The sequence below is a fragment of the Mobula hypostoma genome, chromosome X1, assembly GCF_963921235.1.
Source record: "Mobula hypostoma chromosome X1, sMobHyp1.1, whole genome shotgun sequence".
NCBI classification, from domain to species: Eukaryota; Metazoa; Chordata; class Chondrichthyes; order Myliobatiformes; family Myliobatidae; genus Mobula; species Mobula hypostoma.
The window spans coordinates 9,349,930-9,374,036 of record NC_086128.1 but is presented as its reverse complement, the minus strand read 5'-3'; the positions used below and the strand labels follow the sequence as shown (position 1 = coordinate 9,374,036).

Sequence of the window (24,107 nt, the reverse complement as noted above, 5' to 3'; positions counted from 1 at the left end):
AGTAACAACAGCTGAAATGGTCACAGATGTCTCCCAAACTATCAACTTCACACAATGTAGAGAAACAGGGTCTCTCAGGTTATTCATAATGAAAAATGTCAGGTTCACCAAGGTTTTACTTTGGCACCTCACTTTTGCACCGAAAATTTAGGACCTTTGGATTAATTATTTACAACTTGGATGGAATATTCCTACCTCAAGCTACACACAAGATCCAGCCACAGTAGAGGGATAATGACCAAAATGTGTTTCGGTTTTGTTGGTTGTGGATTAAATAATTGTGACTCCCCAAAAGAGAAATCCCCTGCGAGTCTCTAAATTGTGTCATGGGCCATTGGAGACCAAGTACGGTCAGCTGGACTTTGTGTTCGAGTCTTGAAGTGGAGCTTGAGCTGTCAGTCTTCTGACTCAGCCGAGAATCAAGTGTTTTATCTCTGAGCCACAGCTAAGAGTTTAATCCTATTGCCAAATGCTACCAAACATAGTAATGAAGCAGCAATTTAGACACTTCCTCCCTACAGCCAGCCTCGATGTAGCAGTTCTCAAAGCCTTACTGAACAACCGAACTAATTAACCTGTTGACTTGGAGACAATGGAAGATGATCCGAACTGAACTGGACTAGCCCTACAAGTGAAAGCAAAAATTACAATGTACTGTTAACCCAGCCCCATTTACGGAAATGTCCAATGCAATTTTCCAAGGGACGTGAATTGATTCAGAAATATTCATCATGTTTCACTTATGTGAAAAGTAATTTTCAATTGTATAATACTAGAAAAAATGGTAGCCTGCAAATAAATTTCAAGACAAGTCACTGTTTCCTTCCATGCTGGAATATCTGGACCAGGCTTTAGAGCAAGCTCTGTGCAAGTATGGAAATGAAGAGCTGCACAGTACTAAATGTCTCAGGCCTTATGGCAAGCAGATAATGCCCCAATATATCCAAGTGTTTGCCTCTGAGCTGACCCATCATTATTCCCATAGGATTCTTCCAGGACAAACTACTGCATAACATTGCTCTCTGGAAGTCAGCAAAAGAGCTGCCATTCCTACTCCCATGCACCCCTCAACCCCAGCCTGCCTGGTCCCAGGCTGTGCACATTTTGTCTCTGAACTATCTACTGAATGGACACAAAGTGCCAGGGACAGAGCTGATCAGGAGTACTGCGTTCAGAAGTCTCGGGTTACTAGGCAAGAGACTTAAAGTTACAGCCCCAAGCCATTTCTGTCAGGACAGAGACACAAACAGGCTGTTTATGAAGAGTGGCTGTGTCTCTAGGGTTTACCGAGGCTCAGGCTGTCTTGCAATCGTCATTGCTTGGTTGCCTTTTGTTTGTTCAATCTTCTTGATGTGGCACAGAAACAGGCCATTCGGCCCACTAAGTCTGTGCCAGCCATCAAGCACCCATTTTTCCACTAATCTTACCCTAACCCAAAGAATTGCCTCCCAAAAGCACAGGAACACCTTTGTCAGAAGGACTGCAGTGGTTTTAGGAGATAGTTCACCACCTCCTCTCAAGGATAGCTAGAGGTGGACAATAATTGTTGCCCTCATCAGCAGTGCCCAGATCCTATACAATGAACTAAAATAGAAGCAACCACATGATGACAATTGCCAGGCTGCCTTGGCCTCAGTAACCCCTAGAGACACAGCCACTCCTCATAAACAGCCTGTTTATGTCCCTCAATCTTGACAGAAATGGCTTGGGGCTGTAAACATCCAATCAGATGCTCTGAAATGAATGCTGATGTCTGTTGTGAATTATGAGATAACTCAGTTTTTTGGCTCTACTCCAGTGGGAGCCAGTTTATCTACTGTTGAAATGCTGCTTTGTACCCTTGACCCCAGAATTGGGCTTCTGATTACTGTTTTCGCTCCTTGAGAAGGATCATCTTTTAAGCCCCACTTCTGATAAGTAAAGGAAGAGTGCTCTGAGAACACAGCTGAGCACTATAATAAACTGGGCATTACAATGACTGGATCAGGATTCCAGTGTGGAAGAAGTAGATGGAAATGATCCACAGAAAACACCCTTTGTGATGAGACCAGATCCAGATCAGCAAGATACTTTAACGGTTTGCAACTGATGCACCCATTCGATTCTCGACCAGAATGCTTCAAGTCACTTCAGGACCCTCTCCCTTTCTGCAAAGATCATTCTCCTCACGATTCCTTTGTCCACTTGTCTCTCCCTACCAATCTGGCATCCCTCCCTACGACCATGCTAAGTACTGCATCTGTGCCTACATCTCCTCCCTCACCATCATTTGGGGCCCTAAACAGTCCTTCCAGATAAGGCAGTGCTTTACCTACAAGTCTGTCACTGTCACTTACTCCATCTGGTGCTCCTGGTGTGACATCCTCTACATCAGTGAGACCTAACACAGGTAGGGGGAAAGCAACACTCACAACACGCTGGAGGAACTAAGCAGGTCGGGCATTATCCGTGGAAACGATCAGTCAACGTTTCGGGCTGGAATCCTTCGTCAGGACTGTAGAGGGAAGGGGCAGAGGCCCTATAAAGAAGGTGGGGGGAGGGTGGGAAGGAGAAGGCTGGTAGGTTCCAGGCGAAAAACCAGTAAGGGGAAAAATAAAGGGGAAGCAGGGAGGGGAGGCAGGGAGGCGATAGGCAGGAAAGGTGAAGGAATAGGGGAAAACACAATGGGTAGTAGAAGGAGGCAGAACCATGAGGGAGGTGATAGGCAGCTGGGGGAGGGGGCAGAGTGAAACAGGGATAGAGGAAGGGAGGGGGAGGGAATTACCAGAAGTTGGAGAATTCTATGTTCATACCAAGGGGCTGGAGACTACCTAGGGAACAGCTTCATTGAGCACATTCACACCATCTGCTGCAACGACCAAGATCTCCCGTTAGCCACCCATTTCAATTCAAGCTCCCGTATGCATGTCCATGGCCTCCTCTACTGCCACAATGAGGCCAAATGCAGATTGGAGGAGCAACAGCTCATATTCCATCTTCGTGGTCTCCAAGCTGACGGCACAACATCGACTTATCTAACTTGTGGTAACCACTCTCCTCTATTCTCCCCCTCCCCCTTTGTTTACCCTCATTCTGGCAGCCTTCTCACCCTTTCTCTTTACCTCTCCTGCCCTCATACATGCCCATCACCTCCCTCTGTTTCCCCGTCTCATTTGATGGTCCTCCTTCTGGGCTCTTATAATGCGGACTCGGATCTTCCCAGCTTTCATTTTATACATATGCTATATGTGTGCACATGGGGACGGGGAGGGGATTTATTTATTGAAATGCAGTGCGGAACAGGCCCTTTGAGCCGTGCTGCCCAACAATCCCTGATTTAACCCTAGCCTAATCACAGAACAATTTACCAATTAACATACTAACTGGTAGACTGGAGGACCCGAAGAAAACCCACGCATTCCACAGGGAGGACGTACAGAGGATGCCGGAATTGAACTGCGAACTCCGACACCCTGAGGTACAATAGCGTCCTACTAACCACTACGTTACCATGGCACCCAGGGTGGTGTGGGAAACTGGTGGATGGGATGGGAGTGTTGATACAACTGGGTTATAGAAGGGCCATTATCTCCAGCACATTGGCCAGATACAAAAGCTGACTAAAGTCTCACTGACCACATCGTGGAGAGAAGCTGTCCAGACTACCTTGGTGTCTCAGAATGAAATACTGCCCGTAGATACAGTCTGTCTAACTGAATTAATCTTTAAAAATGGGAACGTAGGTAGGGATGAGTCAGTAAGAAAGCGCGATTCTGCCTTAACCCCCAGCTCATGGTCACTAGAATCACTGGAGTCACCGCTGGGATTTAGGTTCATTTTTAGTTCAGAGGTAGTTAGGTCAATGGTGGAGCCTGACGATACTTGCATTTCTGTCGCCCACTTGCTGGTGCAGCCACTTCCTTGCTGTGCCACAGGATGGTGGGGTTCAGTGCCAGCTGATGGGGTGGCAGCACCCAGCCTTGGTATCTCTGGTGGCTCTGCCATTCCATGGTCCAGCTCCACTTGGCTCAATGGTGGGCAGTGCAAGTCCCTCCCTGCCCATTGCCAAGGTGCCTGGTTCAGTCTGGGGACCCTCATGGGGGCTGACATTGGTCAACATTGTCCTTATAATTATTTGCCAAAAATATCAGCTTCAGCAAACTGTTAAATGAAGGCAGACATCAGCCCTAATTAATTTTAACTTTTTCTTCCTCCTGGATGATTCATGTGGTAATCCCAGTGACTTTCACCAGTGGGAGGGTGGGGAGTGATCGGTACAAAAGGCCAGTCCCAATACCACAAAGAGATAGGACCAGGGTTTTAATGTTAGTTATCTGTAAAACACAAGAAATAATGCTACTGGTGAGGGTGAGGGATGTTCAAGGAACCACCATACGCAAGGATGAATATCTGATGGTTGAAGGTGCACCACAGGGTTGCCAGCCTGGTGAACACCAGCTGGTATGTGTTGTGGCCACAACTTGCCAATGGACAATGGGCAGACATTAGGCAGAAAGATCCAGCTCACTGTTCATTAGGCACAATGCAGATACAGGAACAGTGAGAGCGATTGCTCTCCACTTCTCCCAGACAGGATGCTAACAGGTTAACCCAATAATGAACAACAGCTTGTGGGAGGGAATGCTATGTTACCACAGGCCAGTTCTTTGCCAGCAGCTTTTTCCTAGAAGTTGTTGGAGGACTAGAGGTTTTGGCCTGTGTCACATCTCCAATCACCCTTGTTGTCCTGCACCATTACACCACCCTACTGAAGTGTCCTTAGAATTCATGGGCTCACGGTTGCTTCGGGCCCTGTAACCAGCAACACAGGCAGTGGTTCAATAGATGCGACGAGTGGAGGGAGGGAGAATGTTGCAGACTCACTGACCCTCCCTGGTCTCCCCAGCCCCTCTCCAGACTTCTCCCAAGGGTGTGAAACCACCCACCCCCCCAATGTGCCAGGCAAGCTTGATTTTGACCACGCAGGAGCCCCGGAGAGAGGTTAGCCAAGCTTAAATTTGGGAAGCATGGGTTAAGCTGCGATAAATCAGCAGGGAACTGAATAATTTGATTGAAATGTTTGAGGAGGGAACAAATGAGTACAATATAGATCTATCACCCTGACTGACATCAGCCCCTGGGTAAATTCAGAGAACATATTTAACATAGCCCCACACAGACTAGGATGACCACATGGCTTTAAGATGGCCACTCAGAAAGGATCACAAGAAGTGCTCAATGCAAGTAGTAGAAATCCCTTATGTGTTCATACAAATGGGCTACTTCTACCCTGCTATAACATGGATTAAGTGTAGTCTCATGCTATATCAGTGGTCCCCAATCTTCGGGCCGCGGACCAATACCGGGCCGCGAAGCATGCGGCGGTGCAGCGGTAGCCTGAACTCACCCAGCACATCTTTAGGAAAAAAGTTGAAATAACCCTTACTTCGGCTTTTTTCTTAAAGATGTGCTGGGTGCGCTCCGGCTACTGCTGCATGCTTCGCGGCCTGGAGATTGGGGACCACTGTGCTATAATATGAACTAAACTGCAGCTTCGGGGTGGGGGGGTGGGGAGTATTACTTTAAACTGATGATTGATAACATAAGCACACGTTTACTGCAAGTGTGCACTCATTCTGATCCCCCATTCATCACGGTGTGGAAAGATTCACAATAACTAATACAGGCAGCCTGTTCCAAAAGGAACAATGCATTGAAGAGAATCATGCTACTACTTCCTCTGTGATGAGGAGCAGAAACAAGCGTGGTTATGAACTATTTGGAGGTGTCATTCAGAATCAATGTTGAACTGACTTTTCATGTCAGACTTACAGACTGCTGAAGCCATTTCCCAAAGAGCAGGAGGATTCCGTCCCAGTTTACTGCAATAGTATGTCTCCCTTGGCCAACAGAAAATAGTACAGCACAGGAATGGGCCCTTTGGCCCACAATGTTGTGCCAAACTAATTAAACTAGAAATTAAATGCCTCACTAATCTCTTCTGTGCAAACAATGTCCATATCCCTTCACTCATTGCACATCCATGTGCTTACCCAGGAACCTCTTGAATGATTCATTTACCTCCACCCCCACTCCTGGCAGCGCATTCCAGGCGCCCAGCATTCTGTTTAAAAATCTTGCCCCGCACATCTCCCTCTCACCATAAATGCATAATGTCCAGTATTAGACATTTTAACCATGGGAAAAAGATGCCAGCTGTCTATCTAATATCTCTCAATCTTATAAACCTCTATCAGGTCTCCTCCCAGTCTCTGCTGCTGCAGAGAAAATAACACAAGTTTGTCCAAACTTTCCTAATAACACATGCCCTCTGGAGAAGGTGCAGAAGAGGTTTACTAGGATGCTACCTGGATCAAAGTCTTCACATTCTTCCGATAATGGGAAGACCTGGAATGAATGCAATACTCCAGATGTAGCCTAACCAGACTTTTATAAAGTTGCAACATAGCTTCCCAACTCTGAACTCAGTGCCTCAACTAATAAAGGCAAACATACAACACACCTTCTTTACTACCCTGCGCAACCACCATCAGGGAGCCAAGAACTTGTCCCCAAGATCTCTGTACCTCAACACTGCTCAAGGTTTTGCCATTAACGGTTTTGCCTTACATTTGATCTCCCAAAGTGCAAAACCTCACTTTTGGCTGGGTTAACTCGATCTATCATTTCTCTATCCACATCTGAAACTGATCAATATCCCAGTGTATCCTTTGCCAATCTACACCACCACCAATCTCCATATTGTCTGCGAACTTGCTAACCCAACCATTCACGTGTTCATCCAGGTTATTTGCACACTGTACATCACAAACGCAGAGGTCCCAGTATGGATCCCTATGGAATATCACAAATCACCAGTTGGCCAGTACTATTGAAATCATTTACCTGATTGTAGTTCCATTCTAAAACCTTACTGTGTAGGGATTTCCTTACACCAGGTTTTAAAATGTTCCTGGTTACCCTGATGACTTGGTGGGGGTGGAAAAATTTCATCAAGGTCTAATGACCCTCCACTCTGGAATTCTTGATGCATAATTCTAAGCAGAGAGTGGACATTTGCAAAATATATCCTTGTGTGCCAGCACAAATATAGAGAGACATGGAATTTTGATGAGAAGACTGAACTCCCACAGAATTCTCTATGTTTATTTATAGTCATGTAGTTTACTTATATGTCAAGCCTGTCATAGCATCTCCTTTTAAAGAAAAATATCATTAAAATTAAATACTGAATCGATTGAGAACAGGAACACAGTTGAGAACTGCAAGCACTTCCTAAATAGGTAATAAAACACATGCAATACATTTCCACCACACCATTTACCTACTTCCTTTTCTGTTCAACAGTGTTTTTCATTTTGTATCTTCTTCTTGTAATTTGTCAAAGTCAAACCAGTTTCCTGTTTACCATCACACAAAGTTGTGGTATGTTTCCAAAGCACTGTGACTTGTTGTGTGGTGGTATCGGAATCGTTTATGCAACCAACGGTTAGACTAAAGGGAGGTAACAAGTTCTCCTGCCAAGTTCTTACATAGTATGCTTTTGAAAACTTTCCTCTATTATCCAACAGCCTTGAAGGTGCAGATTTTGCCTGGAGGGAGTTAAGAGTAATCCCAATCTCATTATCATTCAATAACTGAAATTTAACCTTTCTAGCAAGCATTGCTTGGATTCCCTCAAAATTAAATAGTCATGTCAAATATTATCACAATTTTCTGATATTGTTTTCCAACTATCAAACAGGCTCCCTGTCCATTTTTCCATTCAGATATACCTGATCTGCTTTACCCTGCACATCATTTGATTTATGCCTAGTTGTGATGTACAGCCCTTGACACAAAACTTTGACTTGGCTTTCTCTCTCTGCTGATGCTGCCTGAACTGCTGAGTGTCTCTAACATGTTCTGTTTTGACATGACTTGTGTCACCTCTCGACGTGGACACAGGCATATCAGACCCCAATACAGGAATGCTCAAAGACAACATCAATGCAGGGGCAAACAACAGGAATTCTGCAGATGCTGGAAATTCAAGCAACACACATCAAAGTTGCTGGTGAACGCAGCAGGCCAGGCAGCATCTATAGGAAGAGGTACAGTCAACATTTCAGGCCGAGACCCTTCGTCAGGACTCGGCCCGAAACGTCGACTGTACCTCTTCCTAGAGATGCTGCCTGGCCTGCTGCGTTCACCAGCAACTTTGATGTGTGTTGCATCAACGCAGGGGCACGTGGACTGCTGAGAGCACAGCAACTCATGACTTGTCTCACAGAGGGCAAGCACAGAGCTTAGATATTCTATGATGGACAAGGCTCAAGAACATATGCAAGGTTGAATGAGCCCTTTCTACGTAATCTCTTGCTGTGGCCCAGACGTGAGATCTCAGAGCAAGGGTGCTCTGCACAGTCGAACTGGATCCTCAATTTTTCACTAGCAGACCCTGTTCAGTTGACAAAAACATCTCTTCCACAAACTCCATCAGCACCGGTGCACCAAAAGGCTTAGTCCTATGCTCTACTTGCTTTATACTTATGACTGAGAGACTAAGCACAGCTCCAAAGCCATATTTAAGTTTGCTAACGACACCACTGTCATTTGCCAAATCAAAGGTGGTGATGAATCAGCATGGAGGAGGGAGATTGAAAATCTGGCTGAGTGGTGTCATAACAACAACCTCTCACTCAATGTTAACAAGACCAAGGAGCTGATTATTGACTTCAGGAGGCAGAAACTAGAGGTCCATGAGACCGTCCTCATTGGGGGAAATCAGAGATGGAGAGGGTCAGCAACTTTAAATTCCTCGGTGTTATTATTTCAGAGGACCTCTCCTGAGCCCAGCACACAAGTGCAATTATGAAGAAAAAACATGGCAGGGCCTCTACTTCCTTAGAAGTTTGCAAAAATTCAGGATGATATCTAAAACTTTGACAAACTCCTATGTGTGTGGCGGAGAGTACATTGATTCTTTGCATCACAGCCTGGTATGGAATCATCAACATCTTACAAAAAGTAGTGAATATGGCCCAGTCCATAACAGGTAAAGCCCGCCCCACCATTGAGCACATCTGCACAGAGCACTGTCACAGGAAAGCAGCATCCATCATCAGGGACCCCACCACCCAGGTCATGCTCCCTTCTCGCTGCTACCATCGGTAAGGTGCTACAGGAGCCTCAGGACTCACACCACCAGGTTCAGGAGCAGTTATTACCCCTCAACCATCAGGCTCCTGAACCATCACTGAACTATTCCCACAACCTATGGACTCACTTTCAAGGACTCTTCATTTCGTGTTCTCAATATTCATTGTTTGTTTATTATTACTCTCTTTTTGTATTTGCAATTTGTTGGGTGGGGCTTTTCATTGATTTGAATGTGTTCTTGGATTTACTGTGTATGCCTGCAAGAAAATGTATCTCAGTGTTGTATATGGTGACATGTATGTACTTTGATAATAAATTTACTTTGAACTTTGAGATCAATGGGCAATTGGAGGGAGCGTCACAGGATTCATCAAGCAGAAACTTAGAGCTGAGGATGAGGCAGTGGTTGGTCAGGGAAGTCGAAGAGAGGCAATAGCAGGCAGGGTATCAGAAGTAAATGTCAGAAGTGATGATCAAGCTGATCAGGAGTTCAGAGGTCCCAACTGACTATTAATTACCTACTTACACAAATCCCATGTTTACTGCCCCACATTACCTGAGGCAATTTATAATGACTAATTAACCCACCAGCTCCAGACAACTGAAGTATAATCTCCCTACCTCTGTACTTAAACCCCTCAAAGCAAACAGTAACATTGTTGGCTCCCTAAATACCTTTTGTGAATCATGCACCTTGATCAGTTTGTACCTCAGATGTCTGTGATCTCTCAACATTTAGATAACCTGCATTCTTTCAACTTTTTCTTCATAATGGGACAATTTTACATTTCTCCACATTATGTTCCCTTTGCCAGATCTCTACACATTCACATTCCTATGAAGAGATGTTGATAGGTTAAGTAAATGGGCAAAGTTCTTTGTACAAATTGCGAAAGCTGATGAGTTTTGCTGACTTAGCAGCAGCTAGCACAGACCACAGTATGCTGCTTGACATCACTGTGCAAGTCCGGTGGTTTTTGTAAACTGGGTGTCACACATTCACAGAAGTGTCACATACAACTTCGGCCTTCTGCTCAGCCCTCCAATCACAAAGATATTCCAGAACCAATATTCTGAGAGTTAAAGGAGGTGATGGATCAGATAAAGAATTAGCTTAGCTTATTGGTGCAGTTAGTGGACTGGAATACATTTTATGAGTGGCTGGAGAACATTTAATGAGTTTGAACTTCAGCCAAGGTGGTGGCAAATTGCTATCTGTGATTTTTGTGGTCTCTGAGACAGGAACAGCACATTTAAAGTTAAGGAGCAGGGACTGCAATTTGCAGTCAATAGAATGGACTGGAAGGTGTGCTATTGAAATCACTAGCTGGACCATTGCGTTACTGGCTTTTCAGATGGAGTGGGTGATGATTGGGATGGGCAAGACAGCGGGGGTGGGGGGGCAGGTATCTTGAGCGGATGAGGTTTTGCTCATGACTGGAGGTGTGTGAACCCTCAACCCTCCATAGTGTCTCACAAACACATTAATAACATACTTTGGTGTGCAAAACCAAACATTTTTGCTTTGTGCAGCAGAGTTTCGCAACAATGGGTAGGCACTACGGTCACTAATGTGTTGACTTGAATGTGGTGGTGCTGGGGCCTTAGCACTTGATTTGGTGACTGCATTGAAATGATTGTTGATTAATACACTTAGGTACACCTGCTTGTTAATGCAAGTAACTAATCAGCCAATCATGTGGCAGCAACTCAATGTATAAAAGCATGCAGACAAAGTCAAGAGGTTCAGTTGTTTAAACCAAATATCAGAATGGGGAAGAGGTGTGATCTAAGTGACTTTGAGCATGGAATGATTGTTGGTGCCAGATTGGGTGGTTTGAGTATCTCAGAAATTGCTGATCTCCTGGGATTTTCACGCACAACAGTCTTTGGAGTTTACATAAAATGGTGCAACAAACAAAAACCATCCAGTGAATGGCAGTTCTGTAGGCAAAAACGCATTGTTAATGAGAGAGGTCAGAGGAGAATGATCAGACTGGTTCAAGCTGACAGGAAGGTGACAGTAACTGAAATAACCACATGTTATAACAGTGATGTGTAGAAGAGCATCGCTGAATGCACAAATATCGAACCTTGAAGTTAATGGGCTACAGCAGCAGAGCACCATGAAGATACACTTGGTGGCCACTTTATTAGGTATGGGAGGTACCTAATAAAGTAGCCACTCTGTGTGTGTGTGCATGCAAGCATATTACACTTATCAAAGATAAATCTTTCCTGAATAAATTGAATTAGACATTAGAAACATTCAAAATCCTTTAATAATGTTAGAGTTGCGGGTTCACAATTTTATGGACTGGTGGGAAGATATGTCATCATTTGTCTTCAGTTCTTGGCTCTTACGTTACTCACACACTGCAGGATTCCCCTCACCACCATATCAAACTGCTCCATGGATAGTTTTCGAGCTTTCACCTTTGTTACGTAGAGAAATCCATAAGGCCCTGGTCGTTCACCAATTTTCAAGGCTGAATTGCCCCAAGTTTATGAATTGTTTCTCATTCTTAATTATCCTCTTGAAGCTTCACTGAACATTTGCCCCAGTATGGAGGTAACAGGATGCTGGAATGTCATACCCAGGGCGCTACTTGGTTTCACACTTGTCTCCCATTACTCTGATGAAAGAGCTCAATGCTGCCTTTGATTCATTTGCAAAATTCTTCATCCAATCTTACTTTGTTAAGCATTTGCCCCGTTTGTTATCATAATGTGCAAGACTCATCTGCAGTGGACTTTGCCCTCTTGAATTTGGACAGCCCAAGCTAGCCAAGTTCAAAACTGGTGGTAATTCACATCTTAACAAGAGCCCAAAGGGGTAAACCCAGCTGCAGTACTATGAAGAGTTAAAGTATCTGGAGTCTAAATCTAACATGTCTTTATAAACAGACACACAATCACATATCTTTAACGTACAGACTTCCATGGTCCATTGACATTAATGGTCAGCATTATCTGAATGTCAATCCAGAGTCCATGGAAATTGTGTGGAAAGGTGCCAAAACGTCCTTCTCAAGGCGGACGCATCCTGCACAACAAAACAAAATTAACCCCTTGTGTTCCATTGCAGAAGCTTTCCCTATTTTTACATATTAAGTTGACTTAACAGTGTCAAATGGTTGAAACTTGAATCCTCTTTGCTACTCCACCCAGCCCACAGCCAGTTCTTCCATTCTTCTCTATAATTTTTGTCCCACGCAACTTGGCCTCACAATCTGTGACTGAGGTACTGTATGTGCGTCGCCAAGTGAAGCAGTCGACACTTAGAGTAGGTAGCATTTATTTAAACGTATCTGCATTACTTAACAAACTCTCATCACCCTCTGAATAAACATCCTTGTCCTGGATTTCTTATTATCACATCTATTTACAAGTCCTAGACTAGTCTTCCCAACAAGTAGATCACATTCTTTGTTGGCAGTACTCTTGATCTCCACATCCTCTGACCTCGCGCAAACTGACGGTCTCATTGGCTTGAGGATCTGTTTCTCAAGTATACTCCTCAGTTGATCTTACCCTTCTTGACCTATAACCAATCCAGGATTCTCCTTTCACACAATCACCTCTTCAGTGCTCAGCCCTACTGCAAGCACTATGCAGAGGTATCAACCGACTTTCAGACCTCTATCTAGCCCCTCTTCATCCACATGGGCCCAGATTCAAACTGGGTCCTGTACCTACCACGGGAGGTACAGTACCAGCTGGCCAAATGAGCCCTTTCCTGAGCATTCACTCAGCTCAGGTACCCCCGGGTAGGCAGCTCCAACTGGTCACGCTTTTGCACTCTTGCAATGAGGTGCAAATCATACAATGAAAGACTCCTGTTTACACAGAGCCTTGCTCACTTCGGAGAAAGCAATGTTTCTCAGCCTGTGAAGTCATTTGTAAAGTGTTTGCCATGTAGGAAATGGAATCACAATCAGGTTTATTATGACTGTCAGCAGTCATGATATTTATTGTCTTACAGCAGTACAGGGCGATACATTAACAATTACAAGTTACAAAATAAATAGTGCCAAAGATGGTGAGGTAGTGTTAATGTGTTCATGGTGGAGGGGAAGAAGCTATTCTTAAAACACAGAGTGTGGGTCTCCAGGCTCCTGAACCTCTTCCTCAATGGTACAAGCAAGGCGAGTGCATGTCCCGGTTTGTGAGGGGTGAAGGATGGTGAGGGAAACAGACTAAATATTTTGCCCCCAAACACTCATTGATTAAATCATCCTGACCCTCTTGCCTCGTTCTCTCTATGACTCCATGGGTAGAAGAGCACAGGATTGATATGCCAAACTGCAAGTGCAGGTTTCTGTGGTGAGATAACTCAAGTGTCTTTTCTATCTGCAACTGCCTTTCTTTCACAAAATGTCCTTACAGCAGTAACAAGGGGCCCAGCAGCCTAGAGATGGGGATGCCTTCTTCTGGGAATGCTAATCCCATCTTGTTTTAATACAAGTAGAGAGGTGGTACAGAGGATAAGAATCTGGTTTAACCGCCAATCGTTAAAGCTTTTGGTTTCCTTATATTTAATGAATGTGATCATTCCCCAGTGCTGTTGGAGTTAACATTTTAAGAGTACAATTGAGCTGACACTGCGTGAAATTTTGGTGGATGTTTACGATTTGTGTTCCTTGGCTCTTATTTATGGGCACATTGGAATGATGTTAGCCAGAGACCTCAAGGTAAAGAAATACGCATGTCAGTATAGTTTAGTTCAGAATGAAACACGATATGGTATCATTAATTATTACTGCCAGCACTTTATGATAAATAGACAGGCATTTTTTTTAAAAAAGATTGAACGGCAACTCAAATTGGAAAGAGACACCAGCAAAGTTCAACTTTATTTGGGAAAAAGACAGGACTGTTTATATTTTCTGCAGTAAGACAAGATGGTAGAATAGCTCTGCCGAGACGTAGCAAGGGTTTGAAAGACCAAATGGCCTCCTCCTGGGATATAACTGACTAAGATATTGTGTCTACCTTGAAATGAAATGCTGTACAACAGAATGAGGCCTCGGGAATCATGTTGAGCTATCATCAGCTCAATAGAAATTTGCTCTCTCATAGCAAAAAGTATGACTTGGGCTGCCTGTCCTTGCTCAAATTCCTTCAGCTTCTTTGTTTTGGACAAGACCACAGGATTGTCATGGTTCAGCCATTATCCTTTATTCAATTTCCACTACATTCTAGTGATGTGAAGTGAGGGACATATGGAGGGAATGGCCTTACTCTTTTTCAATTAGCTCCATTGGATCTTTTACATCCATCTGACGGGGACTCACTTTAACAACTCATCCAAAACACAACATTCTCAGTGGTGCCACAAGAGACTGCAGATGGTGGAATTTGGAGCAAAATACAATCTGCTGGAAGAACTCAGCTGGTTGAGCAGTATCTGGCAAAAACCCTGCATCAAGACAGAGAGTGGAGAGGGGAGATGGCCAGTTAAAGAAAACAGAAATGTTGCTTCCCCCCCTCTCACTGCTGCTCTGGACTGACATTCTGCACTCTAATCCTGGGACTGGAACACCTTGACACATCTTTAGATTCAGATTCAGAGCCGAGGGCATCAGTCACCAAGCACGGCCCACATATTGTTGATCGGCAGGATCTGACAAGGATGTAAGTGTTCTCCCTGTTGCTTTATAGTTAGGTAACCCACGAGAGGAATGGATCAGATGACTTGTCTCAGGCGCAAAGTCTCAGCGACCAGGACCATGCATTAATTATGACACAGTATCCTCTCAGATATATGGAGAGCCATGAGCTTGGCACATCCATTGGACCCTAGGAGAGGCTTTCCACAATACCCAAGCATGACACATTGCAAAAAACTTGATTAGACTTTACAATGTAGAAACAGGCGATTCAACTCAACTGATTCAGAGTGGTGTTTATGCCTCATGTTATCTTCCCCCAACACATTTAGCCAGCTTCCCCTTAAATGCTTCTTGCTAATTACCTTGTCTAATTCATGCTGCAGCAAGTTCCACTAAGGAAAAAACAATTAATATTTCTGTCCTACAGATGCTCAGAAGAGATGAGATGTATCAATAAGTAACACTATTCCTGACTACTAAAGTCAATGGCCCCCAAAAATAGAGATCAACTCAGGCATAAAAAAAAAATCAAAACCCCAATCTATACCCAATCAACACCCAGCTGAAAACTGCTCCATGTCTAGGTAGTTAGAATATTTTCCATATCTGACCTCACCTAACAATATTTGTAGAAAAACAAAAAAAAAGACAAAACAGATCACTGTAGTAATACCAAGTTCACCATCCTGACCCAGGTGTGCTCGATGTGGGCTCCATGCTTTTCCCAGCTGATTGTATATACAGGGAGGACAGAAGTGAGCGAGTGAGCTGATTGGCAAGAAAAGTCTCAGAAGAGGGCCCTGCATGATCTTCTGACATAAACCCTGGACCCCTGGCTGCTCCTCTTCCCTTGGAAACAGGGCAGTCTCTCAGGAATCTAGAATCCCGAGCTGCCCTTAAGATGGTCCCCACGACAGGAAAGATCTAGTGAGATAGGTGGTGCCACAAGCCCAAACCAGCTATAGTATGTAGACTTTAATAATTATTCAATAGTATTACATGCAATATCAAACTGAAACCAAGGTAGAGGAAATCTCTCTCCCGCATTGCCGTCAGTCATTGGATTAGTCAGCACAATATCCATTCTCATTTCTCACACTTTCATACCATCCTGGAGGCCACTCAACCCATCAAAAAGTTATGATGATTCCCTGAGCGAGCACGAACACACACGTCCCATTTTCTCATTTCTCTCCGAGAGGCCGAATCTCACACAATCCTTTCAACTCCCCCCAATTTCCTATCACCCACCTACAGTACTTGCCAATAAAAATTAAACAGTAAGAATGCTGCCTTGTTAATACATGCTCAGTGATTTGGGGGCAGACCAACCAAGATGGCAGAGACACTTTTTCAAACTACTCTGCCCAATCTTCCGATGCGCCATGTGCCTCCCCTCAGTAACACATCTTGATATTCCACCGTATACACCACACCCCACTGTACTATAAATTCAATCATATGCCTCTCAGCAGTACAAGCTCTGACATATCACACCTAAATCTGCAGTACAATTCATTACCTGCAACTCTTTGATTTCCTGTATAGTCAGTAATATAACCAATACTGATGGACAAAATTTCATAGATACAGTGCAAAAGCTCACGCTTTCTGCACAGATCAATGACCTTTTAAGAAGAGTTTCACACACTTCAAAGGACAGACCATTTTAAAAGAGATTAATCTGAGGACCAAGACATTGTTATGATCAAAGGCATTATCTTAAACATTAACTCTGTTTCTTTCTGCATCGATGCTGCCTGACTTGTTGAGTATTTGTACCTCCTACACCTGGCTCATCATACCACACTCCTCCTCGGTCCACCAATCATCTACCAGCTTCTATCTTACTCGTCCTGGTATCCTCTTTACACCGGCCACCTCTCCTCTCCATTCTCAGTCCTGATGCAGAGTCTTGACCTGAAGCACTTACAATTCCTCTCCACCCGCTCCCCCCAGACACTGCCTTACCCACTGAGTTCTTTTAGCAGCTTGTTTGTTTTGTTTGCAGATTCCAGCATCTGTAGTCTATTGTGTCTCCATTTTATTAAAACACGTCGTGTTAGCCAGAGCTCAGTTTGTAGCACCCTCAGCCTAGAGTCAAAAGCTGCAATTCACTCCAGATAATTCACCACTAAATTTAAGTACAACACTGCAAAAAAAAAGATTTATCCAAAGGCCTTGACTTTAAAAAAAGATGTAAAAGATCCCAATGCACTATTTTGAAGAAGAACATGATCAGTGTCAGCTTCACCAATGATCTTCACTCCATCACAATGACATTGGAATTGAACTGCAAACTCTAATACTGTAATAGCATCGCACTAACCGCTACTCTACCATGGTACTGATAGGTGGTTAGCACACTTGCGCAACACACAATTTCAGGCAATGACCATCTCCATCAAGAAAGAGTCCAGCACCTAGCAACACTCAATGGCATTCCCATCACCAAGTATCCCTCTATCAACATTCTGAAGGTCACGACTGACCAGAAACTCAACTGGACCTGCCACATCTTCCACCACCCACACGGCACAAGTCAGGAGTGTGACACCTTACATGCCTGGATGGTTCTCAAGAAATCAACATCAACTGGGACAAAGCAACCTGCTTGATTGTCAATCTACCTACTGCCCTAAACATTCATCTCCCCCACTCCTGATGCACCATAGCTTAATTATGTACTATCTACAAAATGCATTGAATTTACTCAGCAAAATTTCCTAAACAGCTCCTTCTGAACCAGCACCCTCTACTGCCTCAAGGACCAGGGCCTCAGACACAGAGGAACACCACTATCTACCTGAAGGCTCCTCTCCAGGAACGCTATCCTGATGATTTGGAAATGTATCACAATCTTTCACCACTACTGCATCTAAATCCTGGAACTCACCATCACACAGCAACTTCACCAAAAGGACTGCATCACATCAAAGTAACTCACCACCACCTTCCCAGAGGAAAGGTGGTAACATAGGAAAGACCATATCCCTTCAATGAATAACCATGCTGTTTGTGTGAGCTCAAGATATACAAATTGGCTGCTCCATCTCCGGCACTTCAGCTATTTGGATATAAATTACTTTAGGACACACTATAAGTATAATCACGTAAACATATTGCAACACACAGGCATGGGCGTGTGTAAGCACAATGTATTAAAAACTGATAGTGCACATGTATTATAACCAAACCATACACCATCACAAGCACGCCTATATTTTCAGACATTTGTTAACAGTTTACAACCACTTGCAATGCATGCACATGCATGCTACTCTGCTTCAAACATACACCAACACTCAAACACTCTTCACAGATTACACTACCACACACCAGACTGCTTGCATGCAAAAACCCTGTCAAACTTTGCGGTGGAGCTGAGGCGTTGGGAGCTTTGGAGTCCCACGCTAAGGTTACACCCAGAAGTGTGGGACAATGGCGGGCGGGGGGTCACATTACCGAGCAACAGTGGTCGCCTGGCAGCACAGCAGCAACAGTCAGATGGGCTGAGAGTGTCATTCCCCGTGAGGAACTCCGCTTGGGTTCACATCTGACTGCTCTTACTGTGCTCGTTTAGAAACGGTTCAGATACAGCCCCAACAGACCTCAAAGGAACCCAGCCCCAGAGATGTGGCTGAGCGCAGGGTCATGATTCATGGGCAGACACACAGAGGTCCACTGGCTGACGGTGGCCGGGGGAAACCCTGGCACTGTGTCCCTCCTGGCTCACATTAGTGCAGTTCCAGTGACTCTGCACATCCTTCACGAGTTGGGAAGCCCAACCACAGCACATGTTGACACTGGCCTCCTCTCCCTTCGTCTGGGCTCGGTTCCCCAAACGCAGGCTCTCACCATCATGTTAATCACCAGAGCCTCAGCCAGATCACCTTCATTTGCCTGGGGTGCCGGAAGCAGTGGGAGGGTGTGTGACCACACCTGACGGTGGAGAGGATGGCTCGGCTATTGTTCAGTAGAGTCCCGGCTTCAGCGGGTGCCCGCTCCGCCCTGACCATCGGCTACAGCGCTGAACACCCCCCACCCCCACCTCCCCCAGGAACAGCTGCAGACCGAGAGCCGGGCATCCCGGCAGCCCGGAGAGAGAGGCAGGACGCAGCAGTAGTGGGCGAGCGGGACTGCACTGAAACAATGGCCGGCTGTGTGTGCCCGGGTACCGGGCGGTCTCTCTCCGGCAACTCCGAATCGTTGCATTGAGATAAAAGCAGATGCAGCCCGCGGCCGGACTCCGCTTTCACCAATCCCAATCCCACCCAACCTCCTTCACCAGGCCGATTGACTGCATGCGCTCACCATATGGATGTCCTCCGGGTGCAGATGTCCGTGGGCTTGGGCTAAGAACTGAGTTCCTCCGACAGTCAGTGTGAAGCTCCCCGTTTGTCAGCCCCGGCAGAAAGCAGCGACTGTCGGCAGGATGTGGTCGCTGATTGGCTCCCGCCCTCCAATTCCTTTCAGAAGCCTGCTGTCGGCTTTATTTTCGTCGTCCGTAAGAAAGAACCAATTCCCCTTTCTTCGGTACCGGCTTCAGACGTGCTCCGTTCCTTAAAGCAGCTCAACCTTCGTCCCACTCATCTGTGATATCTTGCCGAGGTAACAACCTTACGCTGTGATTGGAGTCAGGATTTTCCCAGTTCTCCAGGAACTCGCCAACAAGATGAAATACAAGCTTATAGTTTTTTGGCGCCGAATAAGGCTATGCCCTCTCTCAGAGTAATGGCATCAGTCCGCTCGCCTACCTGTCTCAATTTTACTGTCATCCTTCACACCTTCGCTATCCACATATTACCTGCCTGACTCTATCCATCCCTCCTCTCTCTATGTTCCGATACAGTGGTTTTGACCTGAAATGTCCTCCATAGATGCTACTCAATCCACTAATTTCTTCCAGCAGGTTGTTTATTGGTCCAGATTCCAGCACCTGCGATTTCCCGGTTATTTCATTGTAACCTACTCTCTCTCACGTCCCATCAACTCCCTCTAGGTACTAGCACTCACCCAAACCGAGTGCCGATTAACCTACCAGCATTAGTTTTGGAATGTGAGAGGGAAGTGGAGCATGTGATGGACACAGGGAGAACTTGCAAACACCTGAGGATCGAATCTATGTCACTGCAGCCGTGAGGCAGCAGTCGTATTGCCGTGCTAACCTGCCATCTCGTGCAGCCACACAGATAACTTTTTTCCACTTCTTGAGTCTGTTTCATCTGAGATCCAGGTCAGTGGTAATCCCCAGAAAGTTGATGGTGGCAGCAATAGTAATGTTGTTGGGTGTCAATGAGAGGTGGATGGACTCTCTGCAGCCAGTCATGGATTTATATTGCGTGAAAACAGGCCAGTCGGCCCAACATGTCCATGCTGATCAAGATGGCTTAATGAACTAGTCCCATTTACCTGCATTTAGCTCATCTCTCTTCTCAACTTTTCCTATCCAGATACCTGTCCAAATACCTTTTAAATAATGGATGACAATATTTATATTTTTATTCTACTCATGCTCCTCCCAACTGCTTCCCATCCCTACCATAGTTTCCACCACCCATCTACATACAATTAACAGCACCAAATTAACTACCACCTTTGGGATTGGGTGGTAACTGGAGTACCCGGGGAATCCCACGTTGTCACAGGGAGAATGTGCAAAAACTCCACACAGGCAGGATGATGTCAGGATCAAAACTGCACCCCTGGAGTTGGGAGGCAGTTGCTGTACCCTGGTGTGTCACTGCACCATCCTTGTTGCAGAAGGTAACCACTGCTCAACATTTATATGGCACATATAGTATATTATTTTGCATTTATCATTCCAAACCTGAATGTTATCAGTTTGCAAACATGAACTGCTTCATTTCTCCAAGGAGATGGGGAGGGAAGTGTATACTTTGCTATTGTCAGGAAATATCCCTGTTAACCCATTTTATTATTGAGTCTCACTGATGAAGCAGCTTTGTAATTAGTTCCCGGAAAACAGAACTGCAAATCTGAAGCAAAAACAAAAATGCCAGAAGAACTCAGCCAATCAGGCAGCATCTGTAGAGAAACAGTGTGAGGAAGTGGTTTCTTGTTCCACAAATGGTGCCTGACTGGCGAAGTTCTTCCAGCATATCTGTTTTTGGTTAATTCTAGAGCAGAGGTTCCCAGCCGTTTTTATGCCATGGAGTTTTACCATTAACTGTGGACCCCAGATTGGGAAGCCTTGTTCTAGAGGATTGCCTAGTGGAATTCCTACACTAATGTCTTAAGATGGAGAAGATTAACTGCTTGCAATTTCATCGATGTTGTTTCATGTTTGGTATGTCTCCTGCCAGTTTAGTAAGTCTCATTGCTCACCATGCTCAAGGCTAATTTAGGCTTAGATGTGAAGAATGTAGAGTGAGAAAAGCCAGGAGGCCTGGAATTTGATCATGATGTGCAGTCAACACCAACAGGACAGGAGAGAAAGCTGACAGTAAACAAAAGAAAGGGAAGTGATTATGAGCTAACCCCAGCTGAAGCCAGAAAGACAGAGAATTTTTTGTGTATCGAGGACAGTTTTCTGAAGGAGAACAGACAAGGGACCAGGCCATACCAGATTTAGTAATGACTAATGAGCCAGAATTAATTAATAATCTGACAACAAGGGAATATTTTGCAATAACCGTAAAATAATCGAGATTCATATAAATTTTCTTAAGGAAAATCTCACCAGAAATTAAGGTCCTGAATTGGGAGAAGGCTGATAAAACAAGATCTGGCAGCAATTACTTGGAGATAAATCTACATGTGGCCAGGTAGAGTTTCACAGCCAATGAAAAGTGAAAAGTAAGTCCTACATGTCTAAGGAACCCTGAATGTCAAGGAGTAATGAGGGTGCATTAGAAACATATCCTATGGCAGTATGGAGCACTGAAAACAAGAGTATGAAAAGTGTAGTAGGTTCTTAGATATGTAAACAGGAGGTTGTAGAGGAGGGATGGAAGTGCACAAGATGAAGGAAAATTTAAAAAAATATTAAGCACAAGAGGGTAACCAGGGAAATAGTAGGGACCAAGGCATCGATGTATTTGTGGAGCCTGATCACATAGGTGAGATCTTTAATAAATACCAAGGGGGATGAGTTAGAACATAGAAATCTACTGCACATTACAGGCCCTTCGGCCAACAATGTTGTGTTGACCATGTAACCTACTCTAGAAACTGCCTAGAATTTCCCAAGCGCATAGCCTTCTATTTTTCTAACCTCCATGTACCTATCTAAGAGGCTCTTAAAAGACCCTATTGTATCCACTTCCACCACCGCCGCTGGCAGTACATTCCATGCACTCACCACTCTCTGTGTGAAAAACCTACTCCTGACGTGCCCCTTGTACCTACGTCCAAGCACCTTAAAAATATGCCCCCTCACATTAGCCATTTCAGCCCTGGGAAAAAGCCTCTGACTATCCACATGATCAATGCCCCTCATCAACTTATACACCTCTATCAAGTCACCTCTCAACCTTTGTCACTCCAAGGAGAAAAGGCCAAGTTCACTCAACCTATTCTCATAAGGTACGCTCTCTAATCCAGGCAACATCCTTGTAAATCTCCTCTGCACTCTCTCTAGAGTATCCACATGCTTCCTATTGTGAGGTGACCAGAACTGAGCACAGTACTCCAGGTGGGGTCTGACCAGGGTTCTATATAGCTGTAACATTACTTCACAGCTCTTGAACTCAATCCCATGGTTGATGAATGCCAACACTCCATATGCCTTCTTAACAACACTGTCAACCTGCGTAGCAGCTTTGAGTGTCCTATGGACATGGACCCCAAGATCTCTCAGTTCCTCCACACTGCCAAGGGTCTTACCATTAATACTATATTCTGTTTTCAAATTTGACCTATCAAAATTAACCACCTATAACTTATTTGGGTTGAACTCGGTCTGCCACTTATCAGCCCAGTTCTACATCCTATCGATGTCCCACTGTAACCTCTGACAGCCCTCCAGACTATCCACAACACCCCGAACCTTTGCATCATCAGCAAATTTACTAACCCATCCCTCCACTTGCTCATCCAGGTCATTTATAAAAATCATGAAGAGGAGCGGTCCCAGAACAGATCCCTGAGGCACACCACTGGTCACCAGCCTCCATGCAGAATATGACCCCTCTACAACCACTCTTTGCCTTCTGTGGGCAAGCCAATTCTGGATCCACAAAGCAAGGTCTCCTTGGATCCCATGCCTCCTTACTTTCTGAAGGAGCCTTGCATGGGGTACCTTATCAAATGCCTTATTGAAATCCATATACACTACATCCACTGCTCTACCTTCATCAATGTGTTTAGTCACATCATCAAAGAATTCAATCAGGTTCGTAAGGCATGACCTGCCCTTGACAAAGCCATGCTGACTATCCCTGATTAGATTGTGTCTCTCCAAATGTTCATAAATCCTGCCTCTCAGGATCTTCTTCAACAATTTACCCACCACTGAAGTCATACTCATGGGTCTATAATTTCCTGGGTTATCTCTACTCCCTTTATTGAATAAGGGAACAACATTTGCAACCCGCCAATCCTCTGGTACTTCTCCCACCCCTATTGAAGACACAAAGATCATCGCCAGAGGCTCAGCAATCTCCTCCCTCGCTTCCCGCAGTAGCAGGTACGAAACGTTCAAAAAGCTAGGTAATGATATGAATCTAGAAGATTATAAGACTAGCAGGAAGGAGCTTAAGAATGAAATTAGGAGAGCCAGAAGGGGCCATAAGAAGGCCTTGGTGGACAGGATTAAGGAAAACCCCAAGGCATTCTACAAATATGTGAAGAGCAAGAGGATAAGACGTGAGAGAATAGGACCAATCAAGTGTGACAGTGGAAAAATGTGTGTACAGAACCGGAGGAAATAGCGGTGGTACTTAATAAATACTTTTCTTCAGTATTCACTATGGAAAAGGATCTTGGCGATTGTAGGGATGACTTGCAGTGGACTGAAAAGCTTGAGAATGTAGATATTAAGAAAGAGGATGTGCTGGAGCTTTTGGAAAGCATCAAGTTGGATAAGTCACCGAGACCAGACGTGATGTAACCCAGGCTACTGTGAGAAGCGAGGGAGGAGATTGCTGAGCCTCTGGCAATGATCTTTGCATCATCAATGGGGATAGGACAGGTTCCGGCGGATTAGAGGGTTGCGGATGTTGTTCCCTTATTCAAGAAAGGGAGTAGGGGTATCACAGGAAATGATAGACCAGTGAGTCTTACTTCAGTGGTTGGTAAGTTGATGGAGAAGATCCTGAGAGGCATAATATGATTAGGAATAGTCAGCATGGCTTTGTCAAAGGCAGATCATGCCTTACGAGCCTGATT

The 24,107-nt window shown here is 44.8% G+C and overlaps 1 protein-coding gene across 2 annotated transcripts in view; it reads right to left on the bottom strand.

Moving 5' to 3' along the window:
• The window catches only part of limd2 (LIM domain containing 2), a 70,677-nt gene that overhangs the window by 23,972 nt on the left and 22,598 nt on the right, over window positions 1-24,107 (bottom strand). The window contains exon 1 of one of the 2 annotated variants that reach the window (XM_063037054.1): window positions 19,071-19,413. The exons of the other annotated variant lie outside the window; for it this stretch is intronic. Within the exon in view, the coding sequence (XP_062893124.1) occupies window positions 19,071-19,073 (3 nt within the window). The 5' untranslated portion in view covers window positions 19,074-19,413. Of the gene's footprint in view, window positions 1-19,070; window positions 19,414-24,107 lie in introns of those variants that run through there. 2 annotated transcript variants of the gene reach the window in all.